General features: G+C 38.6%; 1 protein-coding gene across 2 annotated transcripts; it reads right to left on the bottom strand.

Moving 5' to 3' along the window:
• Window positions 1-1,131: 1,131 nt before the first annotated feature.
• On the bottom strand, window positions 1,132-24,964 carry LOC125666530 (omega-amidase NIT2-like). 2 transcript variants are annotated; one of them, XM_048899677.2, is made up of 9 exons: window positions 24,617-24,964; window positions 9,908-10,026; window positions 9,224-9,347; window positions 8,796-8,890; window positions 8,123-8,216; window positions 7,638-7,712; window positions 6,928-7,108; window positions 5,220-5,275; window positions 1,133-2,176 (listed from the first exon to the last, which is right to left on the bottom strand). In XM_048899677.2, the coding sequence occupies exons 1-9, from the start codon at window positions 24,624-24,626 to the stop codon at window positions 2,085-2,087; spliced, it is 846 nt and encodes a 281-aa protein (XP_048755634.1). In that variant the 5' UTR covers window positions 24,627-24,964; the 3' UTR covers window positions 1,133-2,084. The 2 variants fall into 2 exon arrangements, with proteins under 2 accessions (XP_048755635.1, XP_048755634.1); XM_048899678.2 differs by lacking the exon at window positions 24,617-24,964 and having other exon boundaries at window positions 1,132-2,176; window positions 9,908-10,036.
• Between the last annotated feature and the right edge of the window lie 221 nt (window positions 24,965-25,185).

Raw genomic sequence — 25,185 nt, 5'->3', positions numbered from 1 at the left:
TTTTGACTACAGATTGCTCCGTTTACCTGTTCAAGATATAGGGAGCACGGCGGGTGTGACCGGTCAACAGGGGATGTGTACTCCTCCTAGGCACCTGATCCCACCTCTGGTGTGTCCAGGGGTCCGTGTTTGCCCAACTCTCTATTTTGTATTCCTTACAGGAGTTATGGGATTGAACACCGTTCGTTATCTTCACCTTTATAAGAGTTATGAGATTGATTACTGTTCGTTATCTTCACCTTTATAGGAGTTATGAGATTAATCACTGTTCGTTATCTTCACCTTTATAGGAGTTATGAGATTAATCACTGTTCGTTATCTTCACCTTTATAGGAGTTATGAGACTGATAACTGTTCGTTATCTTCACCTTTATAGGAGTTATGAGATTGATCACTGTTCGTTATCTTCACCTTTATAGGAGTTATGAGATTGATCACTGTTCGTTATCTTCACCTTTATAGGAGTTATAAGATTGATCACTGTTCGTTATCTTCACCTTTATAGGAGTTATAAGATTGATCACTGTTCGTTATCTTCACCTTTATAGGAGTTATGAGATTAATCACTGTTCGTTATCTTCACCTTTATAGGAGTTATGAGATTGATCACTGTTCGTTATCTTCACCTTTATAGGAGTTATGAGATTGATCACTGTTCGTTATCTTCACCTTTATAGGAGTTATGAGATTGATCACTATTCGTTATCTTCACCTTTATAGGAGTTATAAGATTGATCACTGTTCGTTATCTTCACCTTTATAGGAGTTATGAGATTAATCACTGTTCGTTATCTTCACCTTTATAGGAGTTATGAGATTAATCACTGTTCGTTATCTTCACCTTTATAGGAGTTATGAGATTGATCACTGTTCGTTATCTTCACCTTTATAGGAGTTATGAGATTGATCACTATTCGTTATCTTCACCTTTATAGGAGTTATAAGATTGGTCACTGTTCGTTATCTTCACCTTTATAGGAGTTATGAGATTGATCACTGTTTGTTATCTTCACCTTTATTGGATTATGGGATTGATCACTGTTTGTTATCTTCACATTTTAATATCCTACTTATTGACATGTATCTCTTCATTAATGAAACTACACAAGATAAAATGACAGTTGAGAGTCCTTCAGAACCATTTCATTTAGAAATTAACTATGAATGTGAAAGTAAATAAAACTTGATAAAACCTTTAAAATGTACGACAAACGATTTTACATACATGTAAATACATTAAAGTTTATATACTATTTACGGATAAAACATCAATACACTAGTTTTATGATATCACGATTTCTAAAAGTGTATGTAATTTATTGATAAAATCAACATCTTCTGACAAAATGTAATTACATGATATTGTACGTATATAACATATGTATAATATTCTCTATGTGTACTTAATATGAATTAAAACAAAGTATATATAATCATGTATAATGTAATAATGATATAACACATGTGTAATATAATAATGATATAACACATGTGTAATATAATAATGATATAACACATGTGTAATATAATAATGATATAACACATGTGTAATATAATAATGATATAACACATGTGTAATATAATAATGATATAACATGTATAATGTAATAATGATATAACATGTATAATAAAATAATGATATAACACATGTGTAATATAATAATGATATAACACATGTGTAATATAATAATGATATAACACATGTGTAATATAATAATGATATAACATATTCCATGTCACGAATCATTGGCAGGCGGAACACTTAAAGTGCATTGCAGCAAAGGTTTTTAACATTAAAAAATTATGATTAAATTATCATTTAAAATAGTATACAGGAGTGGATCCAGGATTTTTGTCTGCGGAGGGTGCGACCTCATTTTGGGTTTTCTTCTTCTTTTTTTTAAAGGGGGTAGGGGACTGGTCCCCTAAAGGTCAAAAACAAATTTTCCCTTCAAAGATCTGCCAGTGTACCTGTATATATTTGTATGATTTACTACAGGAGAACAACTCATGGAGATTAAAAAGTTCATCTTTCTGATTAAGTTAATTTGGATGTGTATGGAATTGTAGTTCGCCGGATTTTTTCACTCCCAGTTGTATGTAGTGTGGTACAAATCCTTCCGCCGGATTTCTTCTACAGGAAGTTGCTCTCTCATTTCATTTAAATAATTCATATCTAAAAAAGAAAAGTCATATTATCTAAAAAACATTCATATCTAAAAAAGAAAACTCATATTTAAAAAAAACAGAAGATAATATATGTTTAAAAACGTGCAAAATTATTCATATCATAAAAAATTCATGTCTAAAAAAACAAGAAGTACTGTGATCAATGCTCACTAAGAATACCCCCCGCTTACCCCAATCTCCCAAAGGGTGTAGGTAATAGGTAAAACTTCAGTATTATGATCCAAAAGGTATCTAGGAACACAGCATCTCCATGCGATGAAAAAAGCCATTACAGAATTTAAATGGAAACCATATTGCTACTTCGATGTCCAGTGCGCATGACCTTTGACCTTTTGACCCCAAAATTGATAGGGAACATCTTCATCCCATGGGTAGTCCATATGTATGATATGGTGACTGTAGGTGGAAAGCATAATACTTTAGAGCCCGGAAACCATATTGCTACTTCAATGTCCAGTGCGTTTGACCTTTGACCTTTTGACCCCAAAATTGATAGGGAACATCTTCATCCCATGGGTAGTCCATATGTATGATATGGTGACTGTAGGTGGAAAGGATAACGCTTTAGAGCCCGGAAACCATATTGCTACTTCGATGTCCAGTGCGATTGACCTTTGACCTTTTGACCCCAAAATCAATAGGGAACATCTTCATCCCATGGGTAGTCCATATGTATGATATGGTGACTGTAGGTGGAAAGGATAACGTTTTAGAGCCCGGAAACCATATTGCTACTTCGATGTCCAGTGTGCTTGACCTTTGACCTTTTGACCCAAAAATCGATAGGGAACATCTTCATCCCATGGGTAGTCCATATGTTTGATATGGTGACTGTAGGTGGAGAGGATAACGCTTTAGAGCCCGGAAACCATATTGCTACTTCGATGTCCAGTGCGCTTGACCTTTGTCCTTTTGACCCCAAAATCGATAGGGAACATCTTCATCCCATGGGTAGTCCATATATATGATATGGTGACGGTAGGTGGAAAGGATAATGCTTTAGAGTCCGGAAACCATTGCGTCTACAGACGGACGGACGGACGGACGGACGGACAACCCGATTCCAGTATACCCCCCCCCCCCCACAACTTGTGGGGGGTATAATAATTCATATCTAAAGAAAAACAATTCATATGAAAAAAAAATCATATCTAAAAACAGAAAAAACCCCAAAATAATAATTCATCTCTAAGAAATAGTGCCAAATAATTCATATCTAAAAGTGCAAAAAGAATTTTAAAATAAATGATATCTTTTTAAAAAAGTACAAAATAACCCATATCTTCAAAAAAGTTCCAAAATAAAAACATAACAATAAAAAGTGTGAAATGATTCATACCTAAGAAAGTGGATATAAATTCATATCTTTTATCAAGTGCAAAATAATTCATACCAAAAAGAATATGTAAAGAAAAAGTGCAAAATGAATCCATATCTAAAGTGTCAAATAAATCTTAAAATAATTCATACTTAAAAAAAAGTGCAAAATGAATTCTGTTTGGTGTACTGTGTTAGAGCGTGTGATGTACCGTGTGACAGCGTGTGGTGTAGCCTGTGATAGCGTGTGATGTAGCCTGTGACAGCGTGTGGTGTAGCCTGTGACAGCGTGTGGTGTAGCCTGTGACAGCGTGTAGTGTAGCATGTGGTGTAACCTGTGATAGCATGTGGAGTAGTGTGTGATAGCTTGTGGTGTAGCCTGTGACAGCGTGTGGTGTAGCCTGTGACAGCGTGTGGTGTAGCCTGTGACAGCGTGTAGTGTAGCATGTGATAGCGTGTGGTGTAGCCTGTGACAGCGTGTAGTGTAGCATGTGACAGCGTGTGGTGTAGCCTGTGACAGCGTGTAGTGTAGCATGTGGTGTAACCTGTGATAGCATGTGGAGTAGTGTGTGATAGCTTGTGGTGTAGCCTGTGACAGCATGTAGTGTATTGTGTGATAGCATGTGGTGTAGCCTGTGATAGCATGTGGTGTAGTGTGTGATAGTATGTTGTGTAGTGTGTGATAGCGTGTGGTGTAGCCTGTGACAGCGTGTGGTGTAGCCTGTGACAGCGTGTGGTGTAGCCTGTGACAGCGTGTGGTGTAGCCTTTGACAGCGTGTAGTGTAGCATGTGATAGCGTGTGGTGAAACCTGTGACAGCGTGTGGTGTAGCCTGTGACAGCGTGTAGTGTAGCATGTGGTGTAACCTGTGATAGCATGTGGAGTAGTGTGTGATAGCTTGTGGTGTAGCCTGTGACAGCATGTAGTGTATTGTGTGATAGCATGTGGTGTAGCCTGTGATAGCATGTGGAGTAGTGTGTGATAGCTTGTGGTGTAGCCTGTGACAGCATGTAGAGTATTGTGTGATAGCATGTGGTGTAGTGTGTGACAGCGTGTGGTGTAGCCTGTGATAGCATGTGGTGTAGTGTGTGATAGTATGTGGTGTAGTGTGTGATAGTGTGTAGTGTAGTGTATAGCGTGTGGTGTAGTCTGTGGTGTAGCGTGTGGTGTAGCCTGTGATAGCATGTGATGTAGTGTGTGACAGCATGTGGTGTAGCCTGTGATAGAATGTGGTGTAGTATGTGCTAGAGTGTGGTGTAGTATGTGCTAGAGTGTGGTGTAGCCTGTGACAGCGTGTGGTGTAGCCTGTGACAGCGTGTGGTGTAGCCTGTGATAGCGTGTGGTGTAGTGTGTGATAGCATGTGGTGTAGTCTGTGATAGCGTGTGGTGTAGTGCGTGATAGCATGTGGTGTAGCCTGTGATAGTGTGTGGTGTAGCTTGTGATAGCGTGTGGTGTAGCCTGTGATAGAATGTGGTGTAATGTATGCTAGAGTGTGGTGTAGCATGTGACAGCGTGTGGTGTAGTGTGTGATAGCGTGTGGTGTAGTGTGTAATAGCGTGTGGAGTAGCATGTGTTAGCGTGACAAGAATTCCACCATCTCTTAACTTGCCTGGACTTTCTTGAAATAACATCGGGTACTCAACCGTACTGATGAAGTCCATAGATGTAAAATCAAGGATATAGAAATAGATAATCAATGACGTCATTCTCACCTAGATCTGCATAAATCATGGACTCTTCACTCTCTGCTTGGCTTATTATTTTCCCCCTAAAAACAAAAAATCGGATAAGTCAGTGGTCTCCCTTTCCCTAAACTTTTGTGAGACTTTGCACGAACAAGCGCATGTAAGTAGTGTTAGAAGAAGCGAGGATTATCAACATCGAAAAAATTCCGTGATTGACAATTAAGTCAACATCGAAGATATTTAACGCTTGTACAAGTCTATATCAGAGATATTCAATTTTTGTACAAGTCCATATCGAAGATATTCAATTTCTGTACAAGTCAATATCAAAGATAACTCTCCCGTGGGGATCCGGGTTAGAATAGGTTATCAGTATCCCTTCCTGGTAAGAGGCGACTACATGGGGCGGTCTTTCGGATGAGACCGCAAAAACCGAGGTCTCGTGTCACAGTAGGTGGGGTATGATAAAGACTTCGCCCTGCTCAAAGGCTGTAAGAGCCGAGCATATGTCCAAATTTTGCAGCCCTTCACCGGCAATGGTGACGTCTCCATATGAGTGAAAAATCTCGAGGGGAACGTTAAACAATATACGAGCATGTACAACGATAGCTATTCAATGTTTGACAAATTGATATAAAAGATAATCCATATGTGACATTATATTAATATTTCATTTGACATGTCAATACTCGGCAAGTTACAGATAATCATTGTTGTGAACAATTTTAAATTTGTGTTTTTCGTGATTTAATAAATCGATAATGTAGTTTTCCCGCGTTTCGAAGAATAGCGGGAAAACGTTGTATGATAGAACCGTGTTCGAATGCCTATGCGTAGTAATACAAGGCGTGGCCATAGGGAGGCCTATATAAAGTGTCGAAATCATGAGTAAGGTCATTCTAAGCCAGTCTCACGAAGTGCACGTAGCACAATTTTTTATTATTATATTTAATTATGGATAAGGTCCGATATTCACCCTAAGACGTTACTTAACACTTGCTTTCGGACACAGGTTTCCATAGTTTTTTCAAATATTTAATCTATGGTTTTTCCTGGGCGGTTTTTAACGTCAATGATGGGGGTTTTCTCGACATTTTGTTATTTGATTCAGTACTTGCATAAAACTTGTTCATGTCAGTTACCATGTATGTAGTAAATTTGTTGTAAAGTTATTAAACGCCGGCTGCCCAACAAGCTTGCTTGGCTTACACCAAAGTTGTGTTTGGTTGTCTTGTATGCAAAAGGATTGCATTCACAGAAGTGTATATTATACTTATTTTACGCGAGTACTTGTCATCGCGAAATGACCCAGTCATGGACGTCAAATCGCGAGAACACAAATCGGCTCTACTCTTCTGATCTTGTGATTTGGAGATATAAAATTGAAAACGAGTGATTTTATTTCGCGAGTGATGTTTTCCGCGAGTTTACGCGATGATAAATTCCTCGTGTATATTTAGGAATTTACAGTAATCGTCTTGTAAGTAAGGCTCAGGCGAGTGTGACTGGTCGACAGGGGATGCTTATTCCTCTTAGGCATCTGATCCCATCTTTGATACGTCCAGTGGTCTCTGTTTGCCCAACTCTCTATATTGTATTGCTGATAGGAGTTATGAGATTGATCACTGTTCGTTATATTCACCTTTCATGTATTCCAGTTCATTTAATGGCTTGATAAAGTAAGAACTAGAATGTCATTTGGCCTGATAATGGAGTGGTGTAATTAAATGTTTACCATGGATCCACCACGACGCTGTGGCCCCAGGCCACGTAGTGATGAGAATCGTCCCGGGCGGGGGAGCACGCCGCTAGATACACCTGATTATCGATTGCACGTGCTCGTGCCAGCACGTCCCAATGTGCCGGTCCCGTTCTAGCGGCGCTGAACGCTCCGAGGTACACGTGCAAATTACAACCTGCAAAAAATGTTCCATGAAATTTGAATTTCATATAAGTTAAAAGATATATATTTACATTTCCAACTGTTTTCTCTGTGGAAACCTTTTGACACCCCAATATGTTAAATTTTCCCACATCTTTTAATTGGTTGAAAATTATTCAGTTTATGCGAATTGACAGGTCCGTGGGTGGGAACTATGGAGCATGGAATCCCATGAGTATAGGTAGTATTTTTGATAAGTGGATTTTATAAATAGATATAGATATACGAAATCACTGTCTATGATATGTGATGTGATTAACTGATCATACATTTTGTAATTCATGCATAAAGGCCAATCATCACGTTTTCTGTTATAATTAATCATCTCACACAACAAACTACACTAGGATTATATATTTATATATACCCCTATAAAACAGTTCCTATATAACTCCTTACAAAAAAAGTCCAACATTTCGACTGTTAATGCTCCACCACGAAAATATGTGTTTAGCAGTTACAGAGAGAGAGAGAGAGAGAGAGAGAGAGAGAGAGAGACTCACCTTGTTCTGTGAAATAACGAGATATTTCAGGGAAGCGAATGTCGATACAAATTCCAACTCCTACTTTGCATATATCTGTTAAAAATAATATTACTCATAGATTTTGAAAAATCAGTCAGAGATAAAAAAAAAAAAAAAAAAATCAATGGTATGTTACTTCTTTTTTTTTAAAAGTCAGTCATACATGTAACAAAACTCAGTGGTAGACCCACAGCTGATCTCACCTTAACAACCGTGGCTATCTGACCATAACATAGGATGCTCAAAGAACGAAAACAAACCAAGATTTTAAAAAGAATTCAGACAGTGTCTTGTATATGAAGAGTCAGCTTGTAAGTTGATGGTTGTTCTCAGTGAATGGTTTGATATACATAAATAATCTTTTTACCATTACAATTTAGAATTCCAAATTTTGTTCGTAAGATATTATTGAAGAAGATGTTGAAAGGGCGAGAACTCTGGTATTCAAGTCCTTGTTTTCTTGCCTGTTTTAAATGTTGTTGGACTGTTGCCATGTTCGAACCATTCAGACTCGTGAATTGACAATCGTTCTCCTAGATCAACATCAAAGCTGTGCATCTGTGAAAAATGTTAAATAATGCATCAGCTTAAGCTACGTCATCAGCTCAAACTACATGTACGTCATCAGCTCAAACTACGTCATCAGCTCAAACTACATGTACGTCATCAGCTCAAACTATGTCATCAGCTCAAACTACATGTACGTCATCAGCTCAAACTACGTCATCAGCTCAAACTACATGTACGTCATCAGTTCAAACTACGTCATCATCTCAAACTACATCATCAGCTTAAACTACATCAAAGTTTTAATCAAATTTGCATTCAAGGTAAAATGTTACTATCAAATTATTTACATATAACTAAACAAACTTGCATCAAAGGTGAAAATAACGAACAGTGGTCAATCTCATAACTCTTATAAGCAATACCAAAATAAAGAGTTGAGCAAACACGGATCCCTGGACACACCAGAGATGGGTCCGGGTGCTTAGGAGGAGTAAGCATCCCCTGTCGACCGGTCACACGCGCTATGAGCCCTGTATCTTGATCAAGTAAATGGAGTAATCTGCAGTCAAAATGCGTGTAGTTACATATGTACTAGCTTTCTGATACAACTGACTTTGCATCACCTACCTTCGTATATTTTCCCACTAATTCTCCTTTAGGGTTGAATATAATGCTGGTGTTTTTCATTTTCTCACTTCCCGTTATTTGTTCCGCGACAGAACCTAAAAGAATAAATCAAAGTACTGAAAGTACTACAAAAATAAATTGAATAAATATACAATTATAACTGTGTGTTTGTTAAACAGAAATAATGAGGGAGGTCAAGGTCAAATGAAATATTCTTTCAACTATGCTACCCCCGACCCTTTTCTTGAACTATTAGCCAATTTACCTCTCCCGCCTCTTTCTTTGTCCTCATCTCTCTCTCTCTCTCTCTCTCTCTCTCTCTCTCTCTCTCTCTCTCTCTCTCTCTCCCCTCCTTTTATATCTTTCCAACAGCCCCTGCCTTTTTTTTGCCTTCTATCTGCACCCCCCCCCCCCAACACACGCATTACCTGCTACTATATGCATGTTGTATTTTTTGGCTAAATGTGACATGGCTTGGCAGGTCTCGCCATCAGGGACATTTTCTTTCTTCTCCATAAAAACTGGGGGATGGAGTTCCGTGGTAAAAAGTTCCTATACAAATTAGATTATTTGCTAAATCAGTTTAATTAACAACACTTACTATAAACAAACTTTTTTTCTTCAAAATTACGTAAATGGACACTGAATTCATGTTTACAGAAGTAAAACGAATACATTTCACCAAATGCATTGGTATTCTTGCTCTTTTTATTTCTCAATCTTTCACGCAACACATTTAGGGAAATTAACATGAGAGTGCTGCACCTTCTTTGAGAATTTTTAATTTTAGAATAGTGTTGTGCAAGCTGTGGACGCGTTAAGCTACCGCATTAAGGCAAATATTGTATTCATAAGGAATATTCTACAAACTAAATATCAACAGCTGAAATTATTATATTTATAACGAATCTTCTACAAGCTAAATATCAATAGCTGAGACTAAAATCATGAGGGCAATTATTATATTTATCAACATATGAGAATAGAATAATGAGAGTAATTAAATTTATAAGGAATCTTCTATACAAACTGAAAATCAACAGACTAAAATCATGAGTGTAATTATTGTACAACTCACCCCCAAAAATGTTCTACAGGAAAAATATTCTTACTGGTAAAATGGCAAGTTTGGTTCCATTGTCTGCTGCTTGGGAGATATACTCCTCAGTTCTCTGAAGAATTTTGGACTTCGAATCTCTGGCCAACAGCTGTAGGAGGGCTATCCGTAACCCTGTAAACATGAAAAATCACGTGTCACCGTTATAAAGCTATTTATATCCCTGTAAATAATGAAAAGTCACGTGTCACTGTTATAAAGCTATTTATATCCCTGTAAATAATAAAAAGTCAAGTGTCACTGTTATAAAGCTATTTATATCCCCGTAAACATGAAAAGTCACGTGTCACTGTTATAAAGCTATTTATATCCCTGTAAACGTTGACAAGTCACGTGTCACTGCTATAGAGCTATTCATATCCCTGTAAATGATGAAAAGTCACGTGTAATTGTTACAAACTACATGTATTTATATCCCTGTAAAAGATGAAAATTACACTCTATAAATGATAAGGATTATCGGAATGAAGATAAGGAACAGCGATCAATCTCATAACATATAGAGAATAGACTCCTGGATATACCAGAGATGGGATCACGTGCCTAGGAGGAGTAAGCATCCCCTGTCGACCGGTCGTATCCGCTGTGAGCCAGGAAAACGGAGTTATCTGTAGTCAAAATCAGTGTGCCAAGAACGGCCTAACCAATCGGTATGAAATACCTCAGACACCATAGAACCAAATGACTTGTTGTCTTCGTAAATTAGATCGTTATAACGACCATAAATTTTGCGAAAGGATAATTTAAAACGGGACTGTACATGTGAGTCGAATAAAAGTGGAATAAGCTGTAGACCAGCCCTGACTGACAGGTTAAAATGTCTGCCTGGGGATGAAGATTCTGGGTTGATGTCTTCAAGGAGTGAAGACAATTAAGGCGGGAGGAATGGTTCGATCTCCGGCCGATAGATCAGTAGGTGGAGGACATGGCTAGAGAGCTACGGGACCGGTCTGGTCCGCTGCATATCGTCCTTATTACACATGATAATCACAATATATTTTAGCATTAGAGTTAAAACAATATTCTTTATTTAAAAAAACCAAAAACTCTTCCTAATTTACATGTATACAGTTTGGTTATATTGGTTATAACCTCCAGGTCCAGCGAAAACCAGGTCTTATAATCAAAGTTCGTTAATATATCCAATAAAATCTTACTTATCATGTAGTTGTCATTAATGAATTCGGTTTGGGGAGTAAATCTTACCAACCCTATAATTCTAGAACTTATATTACCCCCTCCCTCCTGAAAAATAGAAACAAGAGGGTTGGTCTTTTTAAATTATCAAGGTCTTCCGTAACAACGGAAGACCTTCTACTGATTGTGCTGGTTAAGATTATTCTTATTATTCTTTTTTTTCTTCCCTAGACGCTAGCTTTGAAGCTTCATATCTCGCTCATTTCTGCATGGATTTTGCTCAAATTTTCAGGGTTCATAAACTTTACAGAACAATTTTCAAATCATGTACTACATTTCAGAAATTCCCTTCTGTTCACGAAATATTCTCCTTTGAATGAAATTTTAGGGGCTTTGGTTTCCAGACAAAGGCTCCGAGACTGTATAAGCTTGAGCAGAAATTGCATTGAAAATGAAAAGTAGGAGCATTGTAGTTGTGCACATTGTTTTTTTGTTTTTTGATTACAGCGTTCGAAATAGTGGTTGACAGGGTTAAAAAATTAGGACGCCTAAAGGAGCAAAAAATTACACATATTTTCCTTTGTATCTTTTCAACTAAAAAATATTTTGTGAAGACGTGTAGAACAAAAGTTATGCAAAATGTTAAGAGCTTTCTTTTGATATCTCTAAAAAGGGGCTGGCCCCTTAAATTAGGGATCTGGGGATCTTCAAAGTTTTCGCTTTATAACTCAAAAACGGTAAATATTTCGATATGGCTTTCGCTGGAAAAGTTGTTCTTTAACATCTTATTGATCTCATAAACATAATATTTTGCTCGAGTATTGTGTTATATATGAGTAAAAAGCTTGACCTGCAAACAGGTAACCGTATCATTAAGTAGGTGAAAGGAGGAGGGATATGCGTATAACTTAAATAAACTTGCTTTAATTGATAAATCTGACTTCATGAAATGCTAATATTCTTTTAAAATAAGGTTTTAACGTGATCTATGGTTCCTTTAAAAATCATCTATCGACAACTTCTTTTTTTTATTATTTAGTAGCTTTAATATAAGCAATCGTTCCAAAGAAGAAAAAAAAGAGGAAAAGGTTATCTCTTCTACGTTTGTTATTAAAACAACGATATATTTAATTGAAGAAACAAACCTTCAAGCATAGAATAACTCAGTCATTAACTACAAGCATCTTACATACACCGCGGGGTTTGTTTTTGTTTACAATTACGTAACCGCCCCGAGGAACCATCGCATGTGAACCAGGGCATGTACACAAAGTAAACATTGTCGTCCTAAAGATAACACAGAATGTTATGTTTTTTATCATATTGGATTTTTCGAATAATTCAGTCTTTCCGGGGATGTATATACTTGTTTATACGTCCCTAGTCTTACGTTTGATTTGTTTTAAATTCAAAACTCTGGAGCATTGAGTCAGGCATCAATTTTAAAATCTGAAATTTAATATACAGTTCATTTTTCAATCATGTCTAATTGAATATGTGTTTAATATCGGAGATTCATCGCTGCTGGACTAGCGATCTGTGATTTCACACTACTTTAACTGAACACACAAGCTTTACTCAAATTCTTCGTTGTGAAAAAGAAAATGGCTACCTTTTACAAACATAACGAATTATTTCTGAACATGTTTTGAAATCAATAGTTTATAATCATGATTAAACCAAATCTAAACATGCGTATAGAATATTCAGAAACCCATGCCGACCAGTCTCATTTCAAACGATTTGTTGTTTTATTGTTTAAAAACAATTACTTTGATTAAACATTGATTCAGAACTCCTGGTCCAAATTATGTAACTTCGGCACGTGCCCCTGGCGTGAAATTCATGCGCGACTTCTGTGCGCACTGTGTACATAATATACCTACATGTATTTACGCAGATAGATATTAAAGTTTAATAAAATATTCAAGATTTGAGAGCAATTTATTTGATTTGTATGTATAAATAATTCAAACTCGATGAATTATTCTCTTCAGTCTGAATATTATGCTATCATAATTTTGTTGTATGATAAAATATTGGTAACAGCTAGTTCAAGGTTTTTATGTCATACAGCTCCGACGGAAGACCTCTCGTAGCTTTGCAACGAGCTTTGCTCTAGTTTCATTTATTTTTTAGATTTTGGTTTTAAACAATTACCTGCGGATTATTTTCAGCAAGACCTAAAGCCAATTGTTCACATACAGCACTAATTGATCTCCACATTGTCAGACAATTCTAAATTCCAGCACTAACGAGCTTCGGACTACCAGGAGGACCAATTTGTACTTTATGAAATAGCTAAGACGCAAACTACCGGAGAAGGACTCCCAATCAATAGTCCAATCTCGTCAACTTCCTTCAGCTGGCGAGGAATTAACGTCACAACACCGTAAACTTTAAGCCTGATTGTTTTATAGATATGGAGGGAAATCGCGCACGAATTCCATGTCGGCACAATATTTCAAACGTAACTACATGTAAGCCATTGTAGCAAACAGCGGTCATTTTTACACAAATCTTAGATTAAGATGAAAATTTTAAAATATTTCGTTAATAATTAGTCGTGAGATTTTGTTATGCAAATGGCCACAGAGACGTAGCCGATAAAAAGGGCACCGCAGTGATTTTTTGTTTGTTTTTCAAACTACCACCACTCCTTTTGAATTGGGAAAAATTAGCGACATTTTCCTCAAATTGGGAAAAATCATTCATAGTATATTAAAATGGTAAAGATGCATAAAATAATCAAATAACAATTTTTTTGTTTGAGGTTTATTTCAGATCTGAGTTAAAATCATAAAATAAATCATTATTTAACATTAAATATGTATTGGAAGTCACACCTTGTATATATATTATTTACTTTTTTCTAAGAAATACTTATTGTCTAATTTCATAAAGAAAATAATAAATTATTAATTCAACAACATTTGTACCCATAATCTTGTAAATATTTTATTAATAATCAAGTTTCCAGAATGTTTCTCCTGTTTTGTATTTTTCGAATTTTAGTAAAACCCTTTACTGTTGGCCACTTCCTGTTATTAACCTGACCCTACAAAAAAATGGCGGTCAAACTAAATTGTAAACAATATGGCTTAATGTGCATCTGGAAGCTATATACTTCGCTGCATATCTGCTTATATGGATTCCTCTATTGTTTTACATATTCTTTACAAAACCTTTTGCATGTGCAGTGGTTTGGTGAATAAAACTGAACAAAAAAACAAACATATATACTCTGTCAGAAATATACGGTAACCTTTTTTTTAAATGGCCTAACTTCCCTAGATTTGAAATTGGGAAACACATATATATATATATATATAATTGGGAAAAAATAGCTAATTTTAGTGAGGGGAAACAGCCGAATATCGGTGGCATTTTAGCTTGAAAAAAGTGGGTATTATATTCAGCAAAACACGGTATACGTTTTGATATCCCCATTAGAGCAACAAGTCGAGAGAATTTCTGAATCTTGAGAAACCACTTAGATTTCAAATGCGAGTTAAAATTAGAAAAAATAATAAAATAAAAAAAAATTAATAATAAAAATAATAAAAAACAGTTTTACAGTGAGGCGTGTTTTCACGCGTCATACTATTTCTCATATTTTCGTAAGCTTAAAGACAATAATGGCATTTGAATTCATCCTCCAAATTTGATCTTGAAAGCAATGCTGGTAAACAAATTACATAATCTTATTGTCTTCGAAAAATGAGTGATGTGAAACTCGCGTTTTGCCCAAATTAGATTTCTTAAATCGCGCGCGTGTGTGTGTAGGGGAGGGGGGGGGTGTTGATAGTGATGTTCAGATTTAATCTCCGTTAACGTTATGCCCTACCAGGTAACTTTAATTTCTTAAATCGGGTAGGGCTGGGGACTTCAAACGTATATTTATTTACATAAAAACGAACATAAATGGAAGTTGTAAAAAAGGGGGAAAAGGGGGGGGGGGGGGGGAGATTCGCCGCATCTGTAAAAAAGAAATGAGTTTATGATCTTATGACGTATTCGTGTACAATTACCCTGACAACTTCAATGGACGCTTTTGAAAGCCGGTTAATAACGCACACGGTATATATGTATTTACAAAGCATGGAGGATTTCAGTTATTTCGTTCACGTATTCTCTGGACAAGCAATGTCATCTGTTTTATCAATGTGCTGTAGATACTATTTCAATTTAACATGATGGCATGCTTATATGAAACAGTGCTGCACCAAGATGAATTCTCGGACGAGATTTCCCGTGGGGATCAGGGTTAGAATAGGTCCTCAGTACCCCCTTGCTTGTCGCAAGAGGCGACTAAATGGGCGGCCGCAAAAACCGAGGTCCCGTGTCACAGCAGGTGTGGCAAGATAAAGATCCCTCCCTAAAGGGCCTAAATTTTGCAACCCTTCACCGGCAACGGTGACATCTCATGAGTGAAATAATTTCGAGAGGGACATTAAACAATATCAAAATTAATCAATCAATCAATCTCGGACGAGATAGAACTAAAACTACCTATTTTAAAGGATCCAGTCTGCGACGATCGAGATTCAGCTTTATCCAATCACATTTCCCATTGGCGGAGTACGACTTAAGTCTGAGATTTTGCTCAAATTTTGATTGTTCAAAGAAAACTCAAACCTATGTTTGAATTTTTTTTTCGAGATATCCGAGCCTGATCAGGTTCGTGTCCAGTGCTCCCACTGGACCAAAATTCCCTTTCGCCACTTTTTTCGGGGTGCGGCGCAGCGCAAATAATCTCATGCTTTACAATTATTTCCATCATATTATTTTATTTATTTCACTGATTTTAGCATTTTGAATCAGTTATAGTACTTAATCATATCCACCTACCATACCTAAACACTTCTTTCTGAATTATTAAGAATTTGATTTGTTTTTTGATAAATTTTATTATGGAAATCAAAAATCAGATAATAAATCATATAAATATAAACTTCATGATGCTACACCCCTCAGTGAAAACATTGTGTACTTTGCCCGAAATACAGATGTCACAAAACATCAAGCCCAATTTAGAGTCGTATCTCAACCATTCCCTATTAAATTTCCGTTTTGGTATGGAAGATTTTGCAATTTGGACAGAATAAGATGTTTGAGCAGGTGGGGTTAACTGTAAAGCCAAATAATGATATGTTTTTTAATTCTAGACTGACTTGGGTCAGAAGCTACGAGTTTAGTGTCAAAATAGAATGGGGTGCATAGTCTTATGAGATTCACATTTTTATACTGTTGGGCACCGAACTTCAAAGAATTTTTTTAATTAAAATTGCTATGTCCATATCAATGGTGACCGACCGCATTGTTTATGAAATATCGAACTAAAATCAAACACATCAAAATTAAAATCTTGTAATCAACGAGCTTGGCCGCAAAAACAAACAATTGATGTATATACATTATACACGATAATACGGCCAATTTAATTACCGGTCGGTTCTGTGGTTAAAGGCATAGGGTCTAAGATATTGGTGAAATTTTGCATGTTCCAAAAAGGTGGCGAAATTTAAGATCATAACTAAAAAATCACAAAAAGTTCATCAGAATGTTTACAAACACATTGGATATGATAGTAATTACAAAATAATTCCCTGTTCTCATTTGCCTAAACTGGTACCCTGTTGACTTCGCATCTCTTATGTTTGTGTGTAGCCACTAATCAGCGGGGTACCAGTTTAATATATTGTCCTCCAGACAAAATTTTTATAAAGGGCTAAAACGTCAAAATGACTTCAATTTCCAAGCGCTGCAGCTATAGATAACTCAAAATTAATACTGCAATTTCTTGTAAAATATTGTGATGTCATTTTAAAGATAAAAGATAGACCCTATGCCTTTAAGAATTGACATTAATGTGAAGATGATAACACGATAATGAATAAGACTTCAAATGTTAAACAATTGACCACAGCAGGGTACACAGCTGTCCGATGTACTTTATTACATAATCACCGACTTTTTTGCAGCCATACATTACTTGAGACTATTATCTGGCCATCGTGACCAGCTCTGTGTGCACTGGAGCGACGCGAGATTTCCGGTCGCACGCGTTGACTGAATAAACAAATTTTGACTGCATAAACAAACAGGCGATAATGTGTCACTGACAAAGGAAAACACAAGACAGATTTTAAAATACAATTTACTACAAAATGGGATTTTCGCCACTTCAATTTTTTTTTTCGCCATTCTTGAAAAAAATTCGCCATTGGCGAAAATGGCGAAGCCCATCTCGAGCACTGTTTGTGTCATCATCAGAAGGGGAGAGGGCTGCGTGTCATCATCAGGAGGGGGAGGAGACTGCGTGTCATCATCAGGAGGGGGAGGGGGCTGCGTGTCATCATCAAGAGGGGGAGGGGGCTGTGTGTCATCATCAGGAGGGGGAGGGGGCTGTGTGTCATCATCAGGAGGGGGAGGAGACTGCGTGTCATCATCAGGAGGGGGAGGGGCTGCGTGTCATCATCAGGAGGGGGAGGAGACTGCGTGTCATCATCAGAAGGGGGAGGGGTGTGTGTGTCATCATAAGGAGGGGGAGGGGCTGCGTGTCATCATAAGGAGGGGGAGGGGGAGCGTGTCATCATAAGGAGGGGGAGGGGACTGCGTGTCATCATCAGGAGGGGGAGGGGTGTGTGTGTCATCATCAGGAGAAGGAAGGGGCTGCGTGTCATCATCAGGAGGGGGAGGGGGAGCGTGTCATCATCAGGAGGGGGAGGGGACTGCGTGTCATCATCAGAAGGGGGAGGGGTGTGTGTGTCATCATAAGGAGGGGAGGGGCTGCGTGTCATCATAAGGAGGGGGAGGGGGAGCGTGTCATCATAAGGAGGGGGAGGGGACTGCGTGTCATCATCAGGAGGGGGAGGGGTGTGTGTGTCATCATCAGGAGAAGGGGCTGCGTGTCATCATCAGGAGGGGGAGGGGGAGCGTGTCATCATAAGGAGGGAGAGGGGACTGTGTGTCATCATCAGAAGGGGGAGGGGTGTGTGTGTCATCATAAGGAGAGGGAGGGGCTGCGTGTCATCATCAGGAGGGGGAGGGGGAGCGTGTCATCATAAGGAGGGGGAGGGGACTGCGTGTCATCATCAGGAAGGGGAGGGGTGTGTGTCATCATCAGGAGGGGGAGGGGGCTGCGTGTCATCATCAAGAGGGGGAGGGGCTGCGTGTCATCATCAGGAGGGGAGAGGGCTGCGTGTCATCATCAGGAGGGAGGGGGCTGCGTGTCATCATCAGGAGGGGGAGGAGACTGCGTGTCATCATCAGGAGGGGGAGGAGACTGCATGTCATCATCAGGAGGGGGAGGGGGCTGTGTGTCATCATCAGGAGGGGAGGGGCTGCGTGTCATCATCAGGAGGGGGAGGGGCTGCGTGTCATCATGAAGAGGGGGAGGGGGCTGTGTGTCATCATCAGGAGGGGAGGGGGCTGTGTCATCATCAGGAGGGGGAGGAGACTGCGTGTCATCAGCAGGAGGGGGAGGGGCTGCGTGTCATCATCAGGAGGGGGAGGGGGCTGCGTGTCATCATCAGGAGGGGAGGGGCTGTGTGTCATCATCAGGAGGGGAGGGGCTGCCAGAAGTAGCCTTGGAAGTTGACTTCTTAAAAATTCTTGACAAAGAAATGACTGAGGGTCCACAATGTTTTGTCCGATCTCGTGGGGATTGGAAACTTCTACTGTGACTGCCTACCCCCCCCCCCCCCCCTTCATATTTTCTTAAGTCATGGTGGGTGAGTGTGTGCAGTCATGAGCTGTTTATGCCTACACTTCGCTAAAAAGTTTTTATTCCTAACTTTCAAGCTTACTTCTCCTTCACTACTACGGTGAAAAACGGGTATTGCTAAAACGCGGAACGGAAAATACAACATGTATTGTATGCAATAATGTTATGAGGTCATCATGAACAAGAGAAACAAAAATAACAGAGAGCGGGACGTCATCACCAGAATCCTCCGTTTCACTTCATACTGATGCATATGTACATATGAATTTTAAAATCATTAACTTATCATGAAAAATATTGATGAAAAAATGATAAAAAAGAAATAATCATTCTGAAAAAGGCTTGAATTTTATCAAATTTCATATCCAATGAATAAAAGCCACCCCACCCACTCGAAAACAACATTGTAAAAGATATTAAAAAAATATAAAAATAATTTATTTTTTTTTTAAAAAATCAACAATTTTCCCTAAACAAAGCTTTTTAATTTAGCATTTGGTATAATACATGTATGTATCACATCAAATTCTAAAGCGAACAAGTCCGGCGTGTATGAAAGGTTTGCCTCACTATGGATAAATTTATGTGAAAGTTCGTACATTTAGCCTACCTATAACCTGCGGATTAGTGTTGAACCCGAAGAGAAACAGCGGGAAAGAAAGGTTGAAACAAAACCAATGAAAACTAGGGTGAAGTTTACGACCCATAGTAAGAGGAATCAACAGATTTATTTCATAATATATGGAATGCCCCAAAATTTCATCTGTTTTAAAAGTGTCTTGAATTAAGCTTGATCTGTGTTTTGAATAAGTTAAATATATGCCAATTAATATATACTTTCAATTCCATCTCTTCTTTTTTCTATAAAAGTTTGCAGAATATCACACGATATATGCCCGGAAACATTCCCGTCCGCAAACATTACGTCACAACCAATACACAAGGAAATTACTACGCCGTTAATTTTTTAATTTTTCATCTTTTACTCAGTTAAACCTATAGAGAAATTGTTAAAAAGAAATTATTGTTAGTTTCTAAATGAAATTGAAAATATATGATAAAAAGGTTATGGACTTTGTATGGGAAAATATGACGACCTCGTTTTTTGTCGCGGACGGATTTCGCTACTCACTCGTCATATTTTCCCATAGCATTATAGTCCCGTGCAACCAGACGCTCTGCTTTCTCCGTAAATTTCCGACGTTATCGCGTGTCTTTACTTTCTCATCCTCGGAGATTTACGGAGACAGCCGAGTATCTGGTTGAACGAGACTAATAGCATTATTACGTCATGAATAAGACTTCCCCGTCTTTTTTCCAAAAGAGCTTGATAACTGTTAATTTCATTCAGATTATTGCTTAGGAATAGGTATGCCCGTCAGTCGAGCAAAATGAAATTAATATATATTGTGTGTTAACAGAAGATGAAAAATGTAGTTTAAAATAAATTTGCTCGTAGCATGGGCTGTATGTTTTCTGAAAAGACCCCCCCCCCCCTGAATTTTTTCCATTGATTTTGGCATTTTTGCAATTTTATGCCAACTTCATGCTTTTGTCGTATAATGCAAAGCAATTTTGGATCAAATTAAACGTAATTTGGGTTTGTATATATTTTCCTTATTTGAATGCCAGATTTTCGGACTCCTGCTAAAATCATCCATTTTCTGGGCCGGATGATTATAGAAACTGTGCTTGTTTCTTTTTATACAAACGTTTAACTTCGCTTCATCAATTTATGATGCAGAATCTTAAGATAACATTGTTTTACCGCTTCTAAACAAATTCCCAAAATTTTGATTTTAAATCATAATAAAGTATTTTCTGTTGTTTTTGCTACATTAATCATTCTAATTCTTAAATTCGGTTCCGTTTACCGTTCCGCGTTTTAGCAACACCGTGAAAAACGGGGAATGGGGGGATTCACCCACTGTGTCGTATTGGTGGGGGGGGGGGGTGCTTCATGATTCATGCATGAATTGTAATTATTCTATCATTTCATAGCGGTCGGTTGTTATAATACCTCAAGAAAATCTCACTGAGTAAATATCCACGTCCATAACCGTAGAAGAAATAAATGGTATTGTGATGTTGTTTTAATTTTGCATTGTCTTCCGTTCCCAAACACCGGAAATTAATCCAATAACCCATGTTCTGGCACTAAGGGTACGCATTTGCTTGCGACAATCTGAGAAATATTCAAATCAGGCAGATATTTTTGTATCAAAAAGGAGTCGTCTTTAGCTAACACTAGAGTTGCCCAAGTGACACATAATTTTCGTAACTTCTTTTTCTGAAGAGTTCTTCTGAGGCAGACAAACAGATAGACGGACTGACATAAGACTGCAGACATTGTATAGTGTACTAATAAAATTTGTTAGAAATATAACGGCTAGGCTAAGGGAAAAGAAGTAAGTATTTTTAGAATTATGTCAAGGTATGAATTCCGAAACTAGAACATATCGGAAAATATACTCAGAATAAAAGATACTAATTAATACACAAAATATACTAAGAATAAAAAATACTAGTACACAAAATATACTCAAATAAAAAATACTAGTACACAAAATATACTCAGAATAAAAAATATTAGTACACAAAATATACTCAGAATAAAAAATACTAGTACACAAAATATACTTAGAATTGCCAAGGTCTAAAATATACTAGTACTCCGGCAAAATGAGTTTTAAAGTGTTCTACATAGTTCATAGCACTGGAGTCCCTCCTACCTTTACACACACCCCAATACACACTGACATTGTGACACTGGATCCCCCAATACACACTGACATTGTGACACTGGATCCCCCCCAATACACACTGACATTGTGACACTGGATCCCCCAATACACACTGACATTGTGACACTGGATCCCCCAATACACACTGACATTGTGACACTGGATCCTCCTCCCCAATACACACTGACATTGTGACACTGGATACCCCCCAATACACACTGACATTGTGACACTGGATACCTTCCCAATACACACTGACATTATGAAACTGGATACCCCCCAATACACACTGACATTGTGACACTGGATACCCCCCCAAACATACTGACATTGTGACACTGGATACCCCCCATACACACTGACATTGTGACACTGGATCCCCCCCCCAATACACACTGACATTGTGACACTGGATACCCCCCCAATACACACTGACATTGTGACACTGGATACCCCCCAATACACACTGACATTGTGACACTGAAAATACACACTGACATTGTGACACTGGATACCCCCCCCAATACACACTGACATTGTGACACTAGATCCCCCAATACACACTGACATTGTGACACTAGATCCCCCAATACACACTGACATTGTGACACTGGATACCCCCCAATACACACTGACATTGTGACACTGGATACCCCCCATATACACTGAAATTGTGACACTGGATCCACCCCCCCCCCCCAATACACACTGACATTGTGACACTGGATACCCCCATACACACTGACATTGTGACACTGGATCCCCCCTCCCAATACACACTGACATTGTGACACTGGATACCCCCCCCCAATACACACTGACATTGTGACACTGGATACCCCCCAATACACACTGACATTGTGACACTGGATACCCCCCCCAATACACACTGACATTGTGACACTGGATCCTCCTCCCCAATACACACTGACATTGTGACACTGGATACCCCCCATACACACTGACATTGTGACACTGGATCCCCCCAATACACACTGACATTGTGACACTGGATACCCCCCGATACACACTGACATTGTGACACTGGATACCCCCCAATACACACTGACATTGTGACACTGGATACCCCCCAATACACACTGACATTATGAAACTGGATACCCCCCAATACACACTGACATTGTGACACTGGATACCCCCCATACACACTGACATTGTGACACTGGATACCCCCCAATACACACTGACATTGTGACAATGGATCCCCCCCAATACACACTGACATTGTGACACTGGATACCCCCCAATACACACTGACATTGTGACACTGGATACCCCCCAATACACACTGACATTGTGACACTGGATACCCCCCAATACACACTGACATTGTGACACTGGATACCCCCCAATACACACTGACATTGTGACACTGGATACCCCCCCCCCCCGATACACACTGACATTGTGACACTGGATACCCCCCAATACACACTGACATTGTGACACTGACAATACACACTGGAATTGTGACACTGGATACCCCCCCCAATACACACTGACATTGTGACACTAGATCCCCCAATACACACTGACATTGTGACACTGGATCCCCCAATACACACTGACATTGTGACACTGGATACCGCCCATACACACTGACATTGTGACACTGGATCCCCCCAATACACACTGACATTGTGACACTGGATACCCCCCATACACACTGACATTGTGACACTGGATCCCCCAATACACACTGACATTGTGACACTGGATACCCCCCCAATACACACTGACATTGTGACACTGGATACCCCCCAATACACACTGACATTGTGACACTGACAATACACACTGACATTGTGACACTGACAATACACACTGCCATTGTGACACTGACAATACACACTGACATTGTGACACTGACAATACACACTGACATTGTGACACTGACATTGTGACACTGACAATACACACTGACAATACACACTGACATTGTGACACTGACAATACACACTGCCATTGTGACACTGACAATACACACTGACATTGTGACACTGGATCCCCCCAATACACACTGACATTGTGACACTGGATGGGGCTTCCATCAGTTCTCTCACAATGGAGGTTCATCTCCCTCAAATCAAAGACCGAAGGGGGGGGGGGGGGTACATGGCTTTGGTCCAACTGTCGTAACTTTAAAAAACTTTGGTACTATTCTAACTCCTTTGTACCGGTATCTGATAAACTGTAAAATGAAGGTACACATTGGGATATCCTTTACAGCATCCGTCTAATGACTATTTCTCTTCATGTATTTCAAACCTCGTCAAAACAAATCCTTCTTGATTCCAATTTCAAACCTCGTCAAAACAAAGCCTTCTTGATTCCAATTTCAAACCTCGTCAAAACAAAGCCTTCTTGATTCCAATTTCCAAACTCGTCAGTTAGCCATTTTAAGTTTCTCGTGTTGAGCGACTTAAGCTGAGGCCCTGAATCAATAGCAGACAGACTCGACAATCAAAAGAATTGTCTCTTACAATCAGCGTCGCTGCTGTTTATCTCGTCAGCAGAAGGAAGATTATCTCGTCAGTAGAAGGACGATTTCAGCTGCGAATTACTGCTAGTAGAGTCCAACACCACCGGTCATTTAGTTTATTGACTTAGCCCACGCCAAAATAAAGCGAGAATTTAAAAAGTACAATTTTTGACAAATTTAGCAATTCTTATCGCCCCGATTTTTTTTAAGGGGGTAGGTGGGTATATTTCAATTGGTTTTATATCAATTAAGAGCGATTTTTGCTGCATGATAAGAGTGTGTTGTCTATTGGCATAGTGCCTGTGAACATTATAAAGTACAATTTTTGACGAATTAACATTTTGAATCTCTTGGGGGAATGCATTTTCACTCAAATTTCGTATCATACTATGTAAATATAGAATTTTCAGGTGTTCGTGTGACCTAGTTTACATGTACTAAAAATAAATATTTCGCGGCCTAAAGAACATTCCGTTCACGTTTTGTTATCAAGAATCGTGTAATTTACGATGTCTCTTTAATTGAGAGAAAGTAGAAGACGATAGTTTACCTCGAACCCGGGTACTATCATGTACATAAGTAATTACTTACGTCCTCCCATTGTGTGTAAACAGCTGCCGACAGTCAACAGACCGAATACAGCGCCGACTGAACGAGGAGCGTTCTCATAAATCCAACAGCCGAACTCTTGCAGAAAACAACAAATGCCGAGATTAAAACGTGAGAGTTAAGTTAACAACCTACTGGTCCAAGTCTAACACACGCCATTTTTGATTAGATTTTAAACGTTCACAGAAAATCGACAGGACAGCGAGCAACTACCACACAGAGCGTGCATTTTACATGAGAATTCTCGACACCCATATCTTCATTGAGGACGGGGGAGGTTAAAGGTCATGTGAGGTTAATCTTCCTCGGAGATAAAGATACCGGTCATCAGATGTCCAGCCCTGTCCTCGTGCTCTATAGGTTCAATTCAATTCTTTATTATCCTTGAGTTATACAACTCATCGGAAAATACATCTAGTACATGTATATGTATATACACAATATATCTAATTGTATAAGATAAACAACAGGTGAGTGGACAGGAGAAGAAGGGAGGAGAAGAAATTACAAATATAAAATAATATACATGTAATCATATCATGAGATGCACA

This window comes from Ostrea edulis, chromosome 10 (genome assembly GCF_947568905.1).
Source record: "Ostrea edulis chromosome 10, xbOstEdul1.1, whole genome shotgun sequence".
NCBI classification, from domain to species: domain Eukaryota; kingdom Metazoa; phylum Mollusca; class Bivalvia; order Ostreida; family Ostreidae; genus Ostrea; species Ostrea edulis.
Note: the sequence above shows the minus strand (reverse complement) of the source record. Positions and strands in the feature narration are given on the sequence as shown.

Excerpts from the sequence above, each read along its gene's own strand:
- LOC125666530 (XM_048899677.2), bottom strand. Across the intron at positions 9,348-9,907 it reads CCAAACTTGCCATTTTACCA|GAACTTTTTACCACGGAACT; the intron begins GTAAGAATATTT and ends TAATTTGTATAG. Across the intron at positions 7,109-7,637 it reads TCGTTATTTCACAGAACAAG|GTTGTAATTTGCACGTGTAC; the intron begins GTGAGTCTCTCT and ends CATTTTTTGCAG.